Genomic DNA, 16,836 nt, shown 5'->3' with positions numbered 1-16,836 from the left:
CAGGATAAATAAGCCTGGAGGCTGCCTAGAGCCCAGGACTGCAACTCTGACAGACCTTGCCCCCAGCCCCCAGCAGTGTTTTTATTGGGTAAACGATGAACACCAAGCTCCTAATACAGAAATCTGCCAGGTTTCACACCACACACACAGGATGAAAAAGAATCAAACGTTTAAATGAATTTTTCTTTTTAAAAGTACAATTGATATATTTTTTTGCAATTCAGGATTGTAAGAGTGTGCTGGGGGATTGGGGCTGGCTGTGCTCTGGGCTCTCAGTCTGAGGGAGTCACAATAAGGGGTGCGAGGTACTCGGAGTGGTGGATTCCAAAGGTGTACTTGGGGTAGTGTTTATGTATGTTCACCTGGGGAGAAATCACAGAGGATTAAATTGCTAAGTCTGTCCACATGTTATCCAGTAATGCAACATAAATAATTTCATGCTTTTGACTGAGACGATATTTAAGATACCTTCCTCCTAAATGGTGTGGAACTGAGAGAAAGGAGGTCTCATGTTCAATCACTGATCTCGTGAGAATTATCTGCTCACTTCACAGGGGCCTGAGCAGGGCCTTGGTCTAGGGACATGGTCAAATCTGCCGTGGTCTCCCCACATTCCTGATGTAATCTGCTGAACCAGGCTACAAACATAGCAAGTGTGAACTGTAGCCAAGGACAGAAGGTGATGCCTCATGTGGTCACCTAGTAGAAATTGGGATATATTACGCTCATTTTTCGGTAAACGAGCACAAAGAAGTCGGATTTACCAGTGCAATGACCAATATCCAATCTGTGTGGGACTCAGGCCCACTGCTAAATTCAAGGGGTCCACACTTCTGGCACCCCAGGCCAATGCTGAAAATAGCAACTTAGGTCCTGCAATTGTTCCTTCACTCCTGTTGCCCAGCTACCAAGGAATGAGCCAGTCATAGGAACAATAGGATGCCATTCAGCCCCTCAAGGCTGTTCTGCCATTCAATAAGATCATGGCTGATCTACACCTCAACATTTACCTATTTTGGTTCTGTATTTTTTCATACCCTTGCCCAATATTGATGAACTAGTCCCCATAGCCCCACAAACAAATTCATAAACTGACTTCAAAGAGTTGTGTTTCCTGTGGTGGGGAAATGCCCACGGGAGTTCAAGACTGCAGGGCAGGAAGTTCGTTCTCATCTGCAGAAATGATCAATTGAAGTGAATTCCTCTCTAATCCAGTGATATAATTAACTAATGAGTCCATATTCTGGTCTTGTTGCCCAGTGTTGATGGTCAGGAATCCATTGTAAGAAAAGTGAAGCCAGCAGTTTTCAATACATCCCTCATTAAGTATGGACCCCTTGGGCTTAAGTCCTTTCTCTATGAAGAAACACATGGAATCGTCTTTTGATTCCACTTATATCAACCATTTCAATGTTCTTACTTGATCACTTATTCTGCAACTCAATTTCCCTTTGCATGAAAAAACTCTCTGCCCTCGATTTCCCGAATTACTTCATCTCCTGCAATTTGAACCTTTCACCCCACCTTTAGAAAACCCATTCAGAATCCAACTCCCCTGATAAGGCCACAATTTACACATAAAAACACAAAGAAGGATTGTGACCAATTGGCCCTTCCAACACAGCAGAGCTTGAGGTGGATGTCAGTATTGCAGCCTCTGTATGAGGCCTGGGAGTTAATATCTCCTAGGACTCAGGCTCAGAGGGGCTTGGATAGTTCTGTAACCGATTCAGCACTCCCCTCCTTCCCTCCCAGATTCTCCCCCCATGTTAACATTGTCTCTTTAGTGTCACTCAGGAACGGTGATGGTGTGAACTGCTGGTGAGTCGATACAATAATCTACCCTTTGGCAGCTAATTAACATCCAGGGTTACTATGGCAACCAGTTTGGGTTAATTTTAAAGACAGCCAACTGACTTTGACGTTACATAAATATTATAAAGGAATTCAATACAATTTAAGCAATACAAGTACAGATAAAAACATTTCAAGGACAGCCCAGGAATTAGATCTATTTATACCCACAGGGCATAGGTCCAGGTGGAAGCACCAACTGATCCCTGGGGAAAGTTCAACCTAACACAGTGGGGAGGGCTTGGGGTTAAATGATAGATTCCTATTCAGAATCCCTACTTACATCTTCTGCCCTGTAACGACCTGGTCCTGGTTTCATTGTAGTGTCTCCTGGAATCAGATTGCGTTCCATTATGGTGTACTTGGGTGCTCTGGGTTTGAAGACATCAGTATCCACGTGTTTGTATGCGCATGGGCCCGGGGTCTGCAATCAAAGGTAAAAAGCCATTAAGGGCAGTCAGACAAAGTGTAGGTTGGATCGCAACTCTGACCTGAACCTCTGGTGTTAAATTGAAATTAGGGCCTAGATTGCATTCAGCCAAGAGAGTCATCCTTTAAATATAGCAGCACGGGGGAGAGGAGCTCCACAAACAGGATGGTGACTAAGTGAAGAAGTTCAAAGAGGAAAGGTATCAGTGCACTTCCAGGACACAAAATAGAGAATTTTGGCAGACTGGAGGTTTGTAATGTGAGTTGGTGGGTGGAATTTTCCCATGCCCCCCCTCAATGGGTCTATTGGCAGGTGGGGGGAGCAATCTTGAAGAAGCTCAAAGATTAGTTTCACGCCAGCATAAAATGATGGTGGGATCTTCCATTCCTGACTGCCATGCAGGGTCGCAAATTCCTGCCTGAGGCCAACATAAAACCAATTTGCATCCCGCTAATGGGCTGCAGACGAAGGAGGCCCAACTGGAATTGCGACCCCCCCACCGCCCCCCCCCCCCACCCCCCGATTGTCCGTGACGCCAGTGGGAAATCATGCCAGTCCAGAACACGTGTGGACCAACTTGGCGTGTAAAAGTCGGCACTTGCCTTAAGAAGGCCTGAGGCGGGTCACGGAGATGAGGAGAAGATGGAGGCCTCCAGCGACCGGACCCCGGAGCATCATGTGCAGCAGTGGGTGGGCAGAGCATTGACCTCTCTGTGCAGCAGCATCCAGAAGGTGGTGGTTCTCGGTGCAGCAGCTTCTCCCAGGGATCGGCTCCTCAATCAGCAACTTCTCCCGGGGTTTAATCTTCGAGCAGCAGGTGGCGGCAAGGGTCTGTGGGGGATGATTAGACAGGGAGGAGAGGAATGAAGAGGTGGGGCAGGAGTGCAGGCTTATAAGGGGGTGGGGGTGTTAGGGGAAAGAGAGAGATTCAGCGGGGGTCTTGCAATGGGTGAGCTGATACAGAGCAGGAGGGTCGGAAGGGCCATGTTGGGTTGCAGGCGGGGGGGTAGCTGGGTGGCTTATGCTGCTGTGAAGGGGCATGGGGGGAGGGGGAAGTGGGGCTACTGAGGGGAAAGAGGTTCAGAGGGAGGGGTCCGTACAGTCAATGGAGGATTCCTGGGGAGCACACAGAGTGTACCGATGGTAGGAGGGGATGGTGACAGTTAAAGGGGGCAGTGGGAGCTGGTAGGGTGGGAGGGTGAGGGTGTGATGATGTCATGTGAAGGGGCGCCAAGGGTTGTTGGAGGGCTTGTGGAAAGTAATGGATCTGGGGGATGGGAAGGATGAAGGTGGGCATGTCTATCATTAATAGGGGTGAGATTTTCAGAAGGAAAGAGACTTCTACATTTACTTGGACGAGATGGAAAGTGATGGGGGATGGTTGAAGTGTGACGGTGGGGAGGTTGAAAGTGATTCCTCGGCGGGAGGTGGGGGGGGGGGGGGGGGGGGGGGGGGGGGGGCGGTGGTGGCGGCGGTGGGGGGAGGTGGGGGATGCGGACAATATTTATGGGGGGAGGATGTGGATGGGTGACGGGGTGGGGGGGGAATGGTGTTAGAGTGCACCTCGGCTGTTACTACCATCATGACTGATTGCAAGTATGCTGAGCCTCATGGTGGAGATTTCGAGGTGTTGCATGGGAGTTGGGTCATCGGGGTGAGATGCAGGCCATCTCAAATGGATAACTGAAGGGGAACCCCAACATGTAGTTTTTACAATGCTAGGGCCCTGAGCCAGATGAGGGTGTGAAGGACAAGGCTCAGCTTGCTAGGGAGAATTCTTGCTCATGGCCCACAGGGCCCTGGCAAAGTGCTTTGCCTCTCTGCAGATGCCTGATTCCGGGGAACATGGGGTATCCCTCGGAAGATGATGGTGGGGACGGTGGTGCGCAAAGGCTTGAGGACTATCACAAATAAACCACATCAGACATGATTAAAGTCCAAGTGAACTATATTTACTAAAGTTTCATATGTGAAATGATTATACTGCGCCCTTGCAATCACTAGTGAATTCATAACTTCTTAACTTTTCTTTCCCTAACGCTTCTGCTAAGTGCTCTCCTGACATCTGCAGCAGGGGTGGGAGCAGTCTGCTGACCCTGGTGGCCATCCTCTGGAGACCTGAGGTGTGGAGGGCCCCGGCTTACTTTGGCTTTCCTGCTGTGGGGCTGCTGCCCTCTGTGGTGACTGATGATGAGGTTGAAGGGGTCACAGGCAAAGGGGATTTGGAAGGGCTGGACACCATCAGAGGGTCCTGAGTGGAGGCCCCAAGTGTTTCCAACTGCTGCTCCTCCTCCCTTTGGGTGCCCGAAGGTTCCTGCGTGACTCCTTGAGGGCAAGAGGCACCTGAAGGGAGGTTGAGGTGCCCCGACCCCCTCGAGCGTAGCCACTGCAGAAGTTTGCCCAGGGCTTCTGTGATGGAGTGCAGGTCTGTGTGCATCTCCAGCAGAATCTGTTGGACCAGGCTCTCCATGGAGTCCACCAACCTCTCCATGGAGACCTCCAAGTGTGCACAGGTCAGAACCACTTCATCAGCCAACAGACAGACAAACTCGGCTACCTTATGTGCCACTCTATTGAGGGCCTCTGACATCTCTATCTGATTTTGCCCTGTCTCTTGCATCTCTTGGAAGGTCGGTTCCAGAGGTCCATCATTGGATTCAGATCTCACAGATGCCTCTTCCCCGGCACTCCTCCAAGAGCCTGTGAGCTTGGATGACCCTGCTTCCTCCTGCTGCGGACACGTATCTGTGCACCGCCAGATTGTGAGACCCTTCCTAAGCTAGAACTAATATCCACTGAGCTGTATGTCTCTGGTCTGGTGGAGGGTGGAAGTGTCTGCTGTGACTACTTTACAGGTGCACTTTCTTCAGCAGTGATGTCCTCACTCCTCTCCAGGCTTGTACCAGTGCTGGACAGGGCTTCCTCAGACTTGGGCCATGCCCTCTTCCGGGTGGCATGTGTAAGTGAGGGAGGAGAGAGCGAGTGACTGTTTGAGCTGCCTCCAACATGGAGGCACACTTGACCCTAAGGTTTCAAATGACATGCATGGATCCTTACTGGATGGAGGCCACAAGCCAATCTTTCCATCTCCAGTGGGCCTGTCCCACTTCACCCCTGCCAGCTGGGCTGCGCGCTCCTCAAAGTCAGTCAATTCTTTTAATTGTGGCTGACCCCCCCCCATCACTCCCATCTTCTCCCTCTCTCTCCTTCTCCTGTGTGAAAAGAGAAGATGGGGTTGAGAGCAATTGGGTTTCATGTACCTTTTTCATGCTCCCAGTCTTGCAAATAACCCCTGGATTGTGTGGCATGTGATTGATGCATTGCAGGCTGTGCAAAAAGCTTCTGAGCCAGCACCCTCCAGACCGGCGAGCCCACGCAACTATAAGGATAAGGCTGGGAGAGGCATGTCATTTGCGGTGCTTGCTAGTGCCCTCAACGCCTGAGCCATCTCTTCAATCAGTGTAGCGGCTAAGTTGCTGTCTGGGCGTGATTTAAACATGACACCCAGATATGAGAGCGGGGAGCACACCATCCAGCCCCGCCCCGAAAAGTGTCAGGAAACCCTCGACTGCATAATTAATGAGACTGGGGTCACATTGATATCATCTGAATTCTGTGCGGCCCCCATGGCAAGGAACACTCCACATTCCCGCCCCTGCCATGGGATTTTGTCCTGGAAGGGAAAATTCTGCTTGGTAACTTTGTCTGGTTTTAGAATGATATATTTTATATTTTTGGGGCGGAGGATTGGAGTCTGTTCTGGGAGTGCTGACTTCTATCTAGATATGGACAATTTTTTGCTCTATGGATCTAGGCTTGAAGGCCTCAAAAGATTACTTAATAAGACCCAAGGTGGGAAGAGAAAAGGTACTTTTGTTAAAAAATAAGGTCAGTGTTATATTTACGTTTTTTAATATTATTCACTCTGGGAATGTGGCTGTTGCTGGCAAGGCTGGAATTTTTTGCCTTATCCCTGGTTGCCCCTGAATGTGAAAGTGGGCCTTTTTCATGAATCACTATAGCCTGGTGGTGAATGGGCTGTCACAATGCTGTTTGTGAGGGAGTTTCAGTACTTTGACCCAGTCATAAAAATATCTGGAATTAAAAGCTACTGTCAGTAATGGTGAATGTGAAACCATCATGGATTGTTGTAAAAACCCATCTGGTTCACTAATGTCCTTTAGAGAAGGAAGTGTGCCATCCTTATCTGATCCAACCTACATGTGACTTCAGACCCGCCGCAATGTGGTTGACTCTTAACTGCCCTCTACAATGGCCTAGCAAGATACTCAGTTCAAGGATAATTAGGGATGCGCAACAAATGCTGGCCTTGCCAGCAATGCTCACATCCCAAGAAATAATAAAAAAAAACGCTGAAGGAATGACGATATATTTTTAAGTTAGGATAGTGGGTGACTTAAAGGGGAACTTGCACAGTGGTGGTGTTCCTATGCACCTGCTGCCTTTGCCCTTCCAGGTGGTAGAGATCACAGGTTTGATAAGGTCCCATTGAAACATCCCAAAAGTGCTTTACATTAAATTAATTACAAATGGAGTGAATTTTATGGAGCAAAATGCAGCAGCCATTTTAGGCACAATGAAATCCCACAAACGGCAATGACCAGTTGAACTGGTTGAGGGAGAGATGTTGACTAGGACATTGGGAGAGCTTTTGCTCTTTGAATGGTGCTGTGGATCATTAACATCCACCCGAACAGGTGGGTCCTTGGCTTTACAGTCTCATTGAGAGCAGAGCGCCCTCTAACACACTCCCTAAGCCCCTGTCAGGCAATTTGGTCTCGGGGAGGGAACATCCTGGACAGCTGAGGTCCAACGTTTCCTGATGGGACACTCCTGTTCCTCCTGACCCAACAGGAAACCTGAAGAAACTGAGCTCACTTGACCTCTTCTTGCCCTGTCTTCTGTTCCCGGCAGTTTTAGCCTGATAATGATGAAGCCCAGTACTCAGGGATGAGGTTACAATCACAGATTAGAGCCTGACTTTGTTGCGGGGGGGACATTTTACACTGGAACTGGCCAGACTTAGAGGTGGGGTATGGAGTGGGCAAAGTCCCGCACACCATTTTAATGCTTCTCCCACACCATAACCTTCCAAACACTCGCATGGTTTCCATCAGATGGGCCGAGTTAAAATTGAAAAGTGAAATAGGCCTTGACCCCATGTCCCAGGCTTGAATTCACTTACCTTCACAATATTACTAAGCATGCTACCAAATGCAGTTTTCTGCAACATAGAGTAGGCAGGCGCTGATCTCAGGTGTGGGATTTTCGGCCCCGACACTGCCACATCTTTGTATCGCGCAGGCCCTAGAGTGCAGAAAAGGAGACAGAGCTGAGCTGAGCTATTCATGTGGCCCACAGTGTCCAGGCTGGTCCAGGTCAGAAGGGCTGGATTTCAGACAATAACAGTCAAGAGCTGAATTGATGCTTAACCAGAGGGCTGAGCATCTGAGTGCCTCTCAGAGATAGAATCTGACAGCGCAGAAGGCAGCCATTTGCCCATCGCACTCAGTGCTGGCTTTTGGAAAGAGCTATCCAAATAGTCATGCTGCCACTGCTGTTTCCCCACAACCCCCCAAATTTTTCCTTTTCATGTATTTATCCAGTTCCTTTGTGGAAGTTGTTATTAAAACTGTTTCCACTCCCCTTACAGCAGTGCTTTTCAGATCTTCATTCCTTGCTGTATAAAAAAAACATTTTCCTCAACTCATCCCATTCTTTTGGCAGTTACTTTAAATCTGTGTCCTCTGGTTATGGACCCTTAAGCCACTGGAAACAGTTTTCCTGACTCCAGCAGAAGCCTTCATGAATTGGAACACTCCTGTAAGATCTACCTTAAATCTTCTCTGCTCTCAGGTGAACAACCACAATCTTCTCCACCAAGTTTCACCCCAAGTTCACCACAGATTTTCAGCAAGGAACCTCCTTACCACCAGGAAGCCTTTCAAATATGACAGTGATTAAAATTGGTTCCAGCAGGGAGACCTCCTTTTGTGGTGAGCAGCGGGACACCTCCTTAAAAGGGGTTTGTTCAGTGGTGAGATTACCTCTTTAAACTCTGTTGTGCCAATGGAGAGCTGTGCTCAGAACACACACACATGTGAAAGCATTTAATTGTCACAGATGCCTGTCAGAGGCAGACCAGCTTAGGCCGTGGGGTAGCGGGGAGTGGATTTAGGTGGGCAAGGAGTGCAGGCAGGGTGAGTGCCAAATGTGCCTGATCTTGGCAGGGTGAGGCTCCACGTAGACTGTCAACTGTGCCCCCTGACCCCACCCCAACTTTGAATTGAATGGGAAGTGGCAGCTGGTCAGAGGGCGGGAATAGGTGCACATTGGCAAGAAAGCAAACCATGGGGTGGTGAAGAGGGGAGGGTGGTAGGCTGGAGTAGGGGAGACCTTAAGTTTCCACCTGGAATCTGGAGGACAAACCTGCTCCTCAGTCAAAAACTTAAAGTACTTGTTTAGGCATCCTTTGGTCACAGGCGCACATCCTGTTTGACCCAGGTTTATCCTATGGATTGGAGTTAAAATGATAGTCAGGCTGAAAGGGCATGAGTCTGAGTGACAGGACTGAGGGAGTGAGTGTGAGCGACAGGGACTGAGGGAGCAAGTGATGGGACTAGGAAGTGAGTATGTGATGGGGAGTGAGTGATGGGACTGAGGGAGTGAGCGTCAGTGACGGAGATTGAGGAAGTGAGTGTGAGCAAAGGGTACTGAGGGAGCAAGTGTGATTGATGGGATCTGAGGGAGTGACCGATGGGTCTGAGGGAGTGAATGATAGGGAGTGAGGAAGCGATTCTGAGTGACAGGACTGAGGGTTAGTGACGAGTCTGAGGGAACGAGGGTGAGTGATGGGGTCTGAGGGAGTGAGTGACGGGACTGAGGGGCGAGTGAGTGACAGGGAATGAGTGATGGGACTGCGGGAGTAAGTGTGAGTGATGGGAAGCCCTAAATCCTAAACGAAGGACTCTTCATTGCCATGAATTTGAACAAGACAAAGATAAGGATAAATTACTTATCATGTAGCAGAGACACCTACAACGACTCGACCAACTTCCGGTAAACCTTAAGACTTTGTTCACCTTTGAAATTTTATACATTTTAACCTTCATTAGGATACACTTTGAGGGATTGTCAAAGACTATTTCAGCAACATTTTATTCAACTTCAGAGCCAATCAGATTTTGGGAAATGGGCTTCATTATGGGTAGCATCCATCCAGAGAGCAGAAATGTAAAAGACCGATACTTTGCGTTGAATATTAATGATCATGGGATACGTTCCGAGCACCAATTACTGTACCTGGGCTTTCATTCATTTTAAACCCAACAGTTCTCAGTGCAATGGAGTAGGCCGGTACACTGTGATGAACTAATCGATCTGCTTCATGTACCCTGTAATTTGCTGCTCAGAGAAACAGAAAAGTGAAAGGTTGGTTAACAATTGGTGCCTCTTCCTCACATGTAACTTAAACAGCAACCTGTATTTATATAGCACCTTTAACATAGTAAAATGCCCCAAAGTGCTTCACTGGAGTGTTTTCAAACAAAATTTGGCCTTGAGCCACATAAAGCCATATTGGGTCAGTGACTAAAAGCTTGGTTAAAGGGGTAGATATTAAGCACCATTTTGTAGAGGAGGAAGAGGAGGAGAGGATTAGGGCAAAATTCCAGATTTTAGGGTGAGGCTTGCAGCATTAATTATGGAGCAATGGATGTCAGGGATGAGAAAGAGGCAGTTTATTGATGTGTAACCTAAACAGTGAACATGGTTAAAAACAAAGTGGATGACGTGGGCAAAGTTGCAAAATTCAGATTAGGAAACAGTTCATTTCTGGGAAAGGGTACAAACCACAAACTCCTGCCAGTATTCCCCTCTCAATTACCAAACAAGTAACATACATTTTGCTTTCAAAATATTTTTTAATATTCATTCATGGGATGTGGGCATCACTGGCCAGGCCATCATTTATTGCCCAAACCTAATTGCCCTTGAGAAGGTGCTACTGAGCTGTCTTTTTGAACTGCTGCAGTCTGTGTGGCATAGATATGCCAAAATGCTGTTAGGGAGGGAGTTCCAGGATTTTGACCCTGCGACAGTGAAGGAACGGCAACATATATCCAAGTCAGGATGGTGAGTGACTTGGAGGGGAGTTCCAGGTGGTGGTGTTCACATCTGTCCGCTGCCCTTGTCCTTTTGGATGGTAGTGGTCATGTGTTTGGAAGGTGATGTCTATGGAGCCTTGGTGAGTTTCTGCAGTGCATTTTGTTGATATACACTGATGCCAGTGTGCATCAGTGGTGGAGGGAGTGAATGTTTGTGGATGGGGGGCCAATCAAGCGGGCTGCTTTATCCTGGACAGTGTCAAGTTTCTTGAGTGTTTTGGGAGCTGCACTCAACCAGCCAAGTGGAGCGTATTCCATCACACTCCTAACTTGTGCCTTGTAGATGGCGGCCAGGCTTTGGGGAGTCAGGAGGTGAGTTATTTGCTGCAGGATTCCTAGCCTCTGACCTGCTCTTGTAGCCACAGTATTCATATGGCTAGTCCAGTTCAGTTTCTGGTCAATGGTAAACCCCAGGGTGTTGATAATGGAGGATTGAGTGATGGTAATGCCATTGAACATCAAGAGGCAATGGTTAGATTCTTTCTTGTCATAGGTGGTAATTATCTGCCACTTATGTGGCACGAATGTTACTTGCCACTTGTCAGCCCAAGCCTAAATATTGTCCAGATTGTGTTGCGTTTGGACATGGACTGCTTCTGTATCTGAGGAGTCACGAATGGTGCTGAACATTTAGCAATCATCAGTGAACATTGTGCAATCATTAGCAAACAACCCCACTTCTGACTTAAAAACAAAAAACTACGGATGCTGGAAATCCAAAACAAAAACAGAATGACCTGGAAAAACTCAGCAGGTCTGGCAGCATCGGCGGAGAAGAAAAGAGTTGACGTTTTGAGTCCTCATGACCCTTCCACAGAACTGAGTGAATATAAGGAGAGGGGTGAAATATAAGCTGGTTTAAGGTGGGGGGGGGGAAGGAGAGAGAAGTGGGGGGGTGGGGCCGTGGGTGCGGTGGTGTGGTTGTGGGGACAAGCAAGCAGTGATAGGAACTGATAATCAAAAGATGTCACAGACAAAAGAACACAGAGGTGTTGAAGTTGGTAATATTATCTAAACGAATGTGCTAATTAAGAATGGATGGTAGGTCCCACCACCATTCACGACTGGATGTGGCAGGATTGCAGAGCTTAGATCTGATCTAAGATTGGTTGTGGAATCGCTTAGCTCTGTCTATCGCTTGCAGTTTGGTACACAAGTAGTCCTGAGTTGTAGCTTCACCAGGTTGTCACTTCATTTTTAGGTGCTGTTCCTGGCATGCCCTGCTGCACTCTTCATTGAACCATCACTTTGGCAGGATGAATGAAATGCCGGCCCCTCACGACAGGCCTCTAGGTATTCCCCCCCCCCCCAGCAGACACACCAGCTGCAAAGCGTGAGGCCGTAAGCTTCTCCTGCATATGGGAGGAGTGAGTGTGAGCCCAGAATACTTACTGACCCCTCAGCAGAACTCAGAGTCATGGTGCTGTTGAGGACCTGTCAGAGCTAATACCTACAACTTCTTATGGCGAGCTACTGGCACTGGCCACAAGGGCCAGCAGTGTTTTATCTCTCTCTCTTTCATGCTTGCACGAAAAACAGGTTAGCAATGCCTGCGAAAGGGTCCAGACACGAGGAAGGGTTCCCATTCCACATGTCATCACTGCCATGGAAGAGGAAGCCATGGACATTGCCAATGTTGCTGACCATGAACAAATTGGGAAAGGCGAGATATGCATCCCTGGTGGAGAGGGGGAAGAGAAACTGGAATGCATATTCCTCAGCACTCCAGGTCGCTGACAGCTTGCTGAAGTCTCAGTTGCATTGTGAAGCCTCAGCACTGCAGAGGCTTCTACTCTTCACGACTACTTCTCATGATCTTTCCATGTCTCTGCCACAGTTTCAAACGTTCAGGCAGAGGACAGATTACTGTTTGTGCATTGGGCCAATCACTGCTTGTAGAGATATCAGACTGTCACACAATCACAGAATTGTTATAGTGTAGAAGGAGGCCACTCGGCCCATCATGCCTGCACTGGCTCTCTGAGCATTTTAGTTGAGTACCAATCTCCTGCATTTTCCCTGTAACCCTGTACATTGTTTCTATATAGATAATCATCCAATGCCCTCTTGAATGCCTCAGTTGAACCTGCCTCCACCACACTTCCAGGCAGTGCATTCCAAACCCTAACTACTCGCTGTGTGAGAAGTTTTTTTCTCACCTCGCACTTGTTTCTTTTGCATCTGATTCTCGATCCATTTACAAATGGGAACAGTTTCGCCCTATCTATTCTGTCCAGGCCTTCATTATTTTGAAACCTTCTATTAAGTCTCCTCTCAGCCTTCTCCTCTTCAAGGAAAACAGTCCCAACTTCTCCAATCTTTCTTCATAACTGAAATGTCTCATCCCTGGAACCATTCTCGTAAACCTCTTCTGCACTCTTTCTAATGTGTTCCACATCCTTCCTATAGTGTGGCACCCAGAACTATACACAATACTCCAGTTGAGGTCTAACCAGTGTCTTATATAAGTTCATCATAACCTTCTTGCTCTTGTACTCTATGCCCCTATTAATGAAGGCTAGAATACTGTATGCTTTAGAAGTAGCTCTCCATACCTGTCCTACCACCTTTTAATGACTTATGTACATATATACCCAGGTGTCTCTACTCTTGCACATCCTTTAGAATAGTATCCTTTATGTTATACTGTCCCTTCATGTTCTTTGTACCAAGGTGTATCACCTCACATTTCTCTGCATGTAACTTCATCTGCTGCCTATCTGCCCACTCCACCAATGTGTCAATGTCCTTTTGAAGTTTTACACTGTCCTCCTCACATTTTACAATTCTCCCAAGTTTTGTATCATCTGCAAACATTGAAATTATCCTCTCACATCAAGATCAAAATCATTTATACATACCAAGAAGAGCAAGGGTCCCAATGCCGACCCCTGGGGAATTCCACTACAAACCTCCTTCCAGTCTGAAAAATACCCATTAGCCATTACTCTCTGTTTTCTCTCCCGCAGCCAATTCTGCATCATGTTGCTACTGTCCTTTCATTCCATGACCTATAACTTTCCTCACAAGTCTGTTGTGTGGCACTATATCGAATGCCTTTTGGAAGTCCATATACACCACATCAATGGCCTTGCCCTTATCAACCATCTCTGTTATCTCTTCAAAAAACTCCAGCAAATTAGTTAGACACGATTTTCCTTTAACAAATCCGAATCAATTCAAGTTTTTCCATGTGACTATTAATTCTATTTCAAATAATTGTTTCTAGAAGTTTCCCCACCACTGAAGTTAAACTGACTGGTCTGCAATTGCAGGACAGATCTTTACAATCTTTTTTGAATAAGGGTTTGCAATTCTCCAGTCCTCTGGCATCTCCCCCGAATCCAGGTATCATTGAAAGATTATTGCCAGTGCCACTGCAATTTCCACTCTCACTTCCTTCAATATTCCTGGATGCATCTCACCTGCTCCCGGTGCCTTATCAACTTTAAGTGCCGACAGCTTATCCAATGTTTCCTCCTTATCAATTTTAAACCCTTCTAGTGACTGAGTTTCCTCCTCTGTCACCATGGCCTGGGCAGCACCTACCTTGTAGGTAAAGACAGATGCAAAGTATTCATTTAACCTCTCAGCCATGCCTCTTGCCTCTATGTGTAAATCCCCTTTTGGTTCCTAATCAGCCCTATTCCTCCTTTTTTTTTTACTATTGATGTGCTTATAGAATACTTTGGGATTTCCTTTTTTGTTAGCTACCAGTCTTTTTTCATAATCCCTCTTTGCTCCTTGTGTTTGCTTTTTATATCCCTTCTGAACCTATATTCAGCTTGATTCTCAGTTGTACTTGCTACCTGACACCTGCCGTGGGGAAACTTTTTTTTCCTTTAACTCAATTTCTATCTCCTTTGTCATCCAGGGAGCTCTGGATTTGTTTGTCCTACTCTTCCCTTTTGAGGGAACATTCCTCGACTGTGTCCAAACCATCTCCTCTTTGAAGGTAGCCCATTGTTCAGCTACTGTTTTACCCGCCAACCTTCAGTTCCAGTCCATCTGGTCCAGCTCCATTCTTGCCACATTGAAGTCTGCTCTCTGCCAGTTGATTATTCTTACTCTGGATTGACCAGTATCCTTTTCCGCCATCATCCTAAACCTTATGATACAATGATTACTGTCCCCTAAATGTTCCCCTACTGTCACTTGATCTACTTGCCTGCCTCATTCCCAAGAACCAGGTCCAGCAGTGCCTCCTTTCTTGTTGGACTGGACACATACTGCTGTAGGAAATTCTCCTAAACATAATCTAGGAATGCTTGTCCCTCACTGCCCATTACACAGCCACTTTTCCCAGTCTATACATGGGTAATTAAAGTCCCTCATTATAACTACCTTACAATGTTTACACCTCTCTGTAATTTCCTTGAAGATTTGTTCCTCTATATCCTTTCCACTAGCTAGTGGTCTGTACATTACACCGAGCAATGTAATTGCACCCTTCTTATTCCTTAGCTCTAGCCAAATCAAATCTGTCCCCGAATCCTCTGACACATCCTCTTTCTCCAGGACTGCAATACTTTCCTTAACCAAAAATGCTACCCCTCCTCCTTTTTTCCCTTTCCTATCTTTTCTGAACGCTTTGTAACCAGGAATGTTTAACACCTAGATCTGCCCTTCCTTAAACCAGGTCTCTGTTATCGCCACAACATCATAATCCCACAAGGCAATCTGTGCGTGTAACTCCCCAATTTTATTAACTATACTCTGTGCATTCACATACATTCAGTGTAACCCTGAATTAGACTTCATTACTTGCTCCCTTACTCCAACTCCATCTATTAACTTATTATTCTCTATTTTAGTGTTATCTGCCCCTCCCAGTGTTCCATGCAGACCGGTATTACTTTCTAATATTCTCTCCTGGTTCACACACCCCTCCTGAGTTAGTTTAAACCCACCCCAAAAGCACCAACAAAATGAACCGCAAAGAACTCAGTCCCAGCTCTGTTCAGATGCAACCCATCTCCACCAGAGCCTGTCCCAGTGTCCCAGGAATCTAAAGCCCTCCCTCCTGCACCATCTTTCCAGCCATGTGTTCATCTGTCTTATCTTGCTATTTCTGTACTCACTTGCACGTGGCACTGTGAGTAATCTGGAGATTACTACTTTAAAGGTCCTGCTTGCTAATTTTCTACCTAGCTCCATGAATTCCAATTGCAGGACCACATCTCTGTTCCTACCTACCTTGTTAGTACCAATATGGAACTCGATCTTTGGCTGTTTGTCCTCCCCCAACAAGAATGTCCTGCAGCCATTCTGTGACATTCTTGACTCGAGCACCAGGGAGGCAACAAACCATCCTGGAGTCAAGTTGATGGCCACAGAAACACCTGTCTGTTCCCCTAACTAAAGAATCCCCTATCAGTACTGCCCTTCTACTCTTCTTCCTCACCCCCTGTAAGCTGGGCCACCCATGGTGCCACAGGCTTGGCTCTTGCTACACTCCTCCAAGGATCCATTGCCCTCACCGATACCCAGAATGGAGAAACGGTTAGTGAGTGGGTCCTCTGGGGATTCCTTGCACTACCTGCCTGTTTCTCCTGGACTGCCTGGTGGTGACCCATTCCCTATCTGCCTGCTTGCCCCTAACTTGTGGTTGTGACCACCTCTTTGAATGTGCTGTCCACATAGTTCTCTATCTCACGGATGCACCTCGATGACTCCAGCCACTGCTCAAGCTTGTCCAGCCGGTGACACTCCCTGCATCTGGGCTCGTCTGGGTCACGAGAAATGTTCACGACTCCCCACATAACACAGGATGGGCATCCTTAACCTTAAAGTTTTAAATCACTTAAACTTTTAAATCCCACTTAATAAACCTTACTAAAAAGTACAGTTCCTACTTTATTCTAAACCTTAGGAATAGAATAAACCTTAAACATTTACTAGATACTGACTGGATACTCAGCAAACAGCTAGCTTCTTCTTCAACCAATCAAATTGCTTCTTTCCTGTGACATCACAATTGTTTGTTTTTCACTCTCCTTTCGAGCTCAGCACGAGCCGGTTCTGAGCAGCTGACGGGTCCACCTCACCAACTGCTCTTCCCTCAGATGAGTGATGTAGGCTACACGCCACAGGGTGTATTTATTCTCTCTCCACTCTGTGTATCTCCTGCAGGTCTGTCTCTCCAACTGCTCTTCTCAAAGGTGAGTCACACCTTATAAGTGCACGCACCACCAGCACTGATACAGTCAGCTAGCTGGATCCTTGTCTGCCATTAGATAAGGTGGCACTGGGTAATGTCACAAGTGTGCAGGAGGTGATAGAGGGAGATGGAGGACTGCCACAGCCATGCTCAGCTGGACATAGATGCAGGTCCTCGGGAGTTACAGGAAAGGAGGCTCTACTTGG

The 16,836-nt window shown here is 47.1% G+C and overlaps 1 protein-coding gene across 1 annotated transcript; it reads right to left on the bottom strand.

Annotated features, from left to right (window-relative positions):
- Window positions 1-219: 219 nt before the first annotated feature.
- LOC121286142 (outer dense fiber protein 3-like) lies at window positions 220-16,232 on the bottom strand. The gene is made up of 5 exons (XM_041203126.1): window positions 16,073-16,232; window positions 9,608-9,709; window positions 7,491-7,612; window positions 2,138-2,278; window positions 220-362 (listed from the first exon to the last, which is right to left on the bottom strand). Exons 1-5 carry the CDS (start codon window positions 16,230-16,232, stop codon window positions 273-275), a joined length of 615 nt encoding a protein of 204 aa, XP_041059060.1. The 3' UTR covers window positions 220-272.
- Between the last annotated feature and the right edge of the window lie 604 nt (window positions 16,233-16,836).

Source organism: Carcharodon carcharias, chromosome 13 (genome assembly GCF_017639515.1).
Source record: "Carcharodon carcharias isolate sCarCar2 chromosome 13, sCarCar2.pri, whole genome shotgun sequence".
In the NCBI taxonomy this organism is placed as follows: domain Eukaryota; kingdom Metazoa; phylum Chordata; class Chondrichthyes; order Lamniformes; family Lamnidae; genus Carcharodon; species Carcharodon carcharias.
The sequence above is the reverse complement of the archived record's forward strand: the minus strand, read 5'-3'. Positions and strand labels throughout refer to the sequence as shown.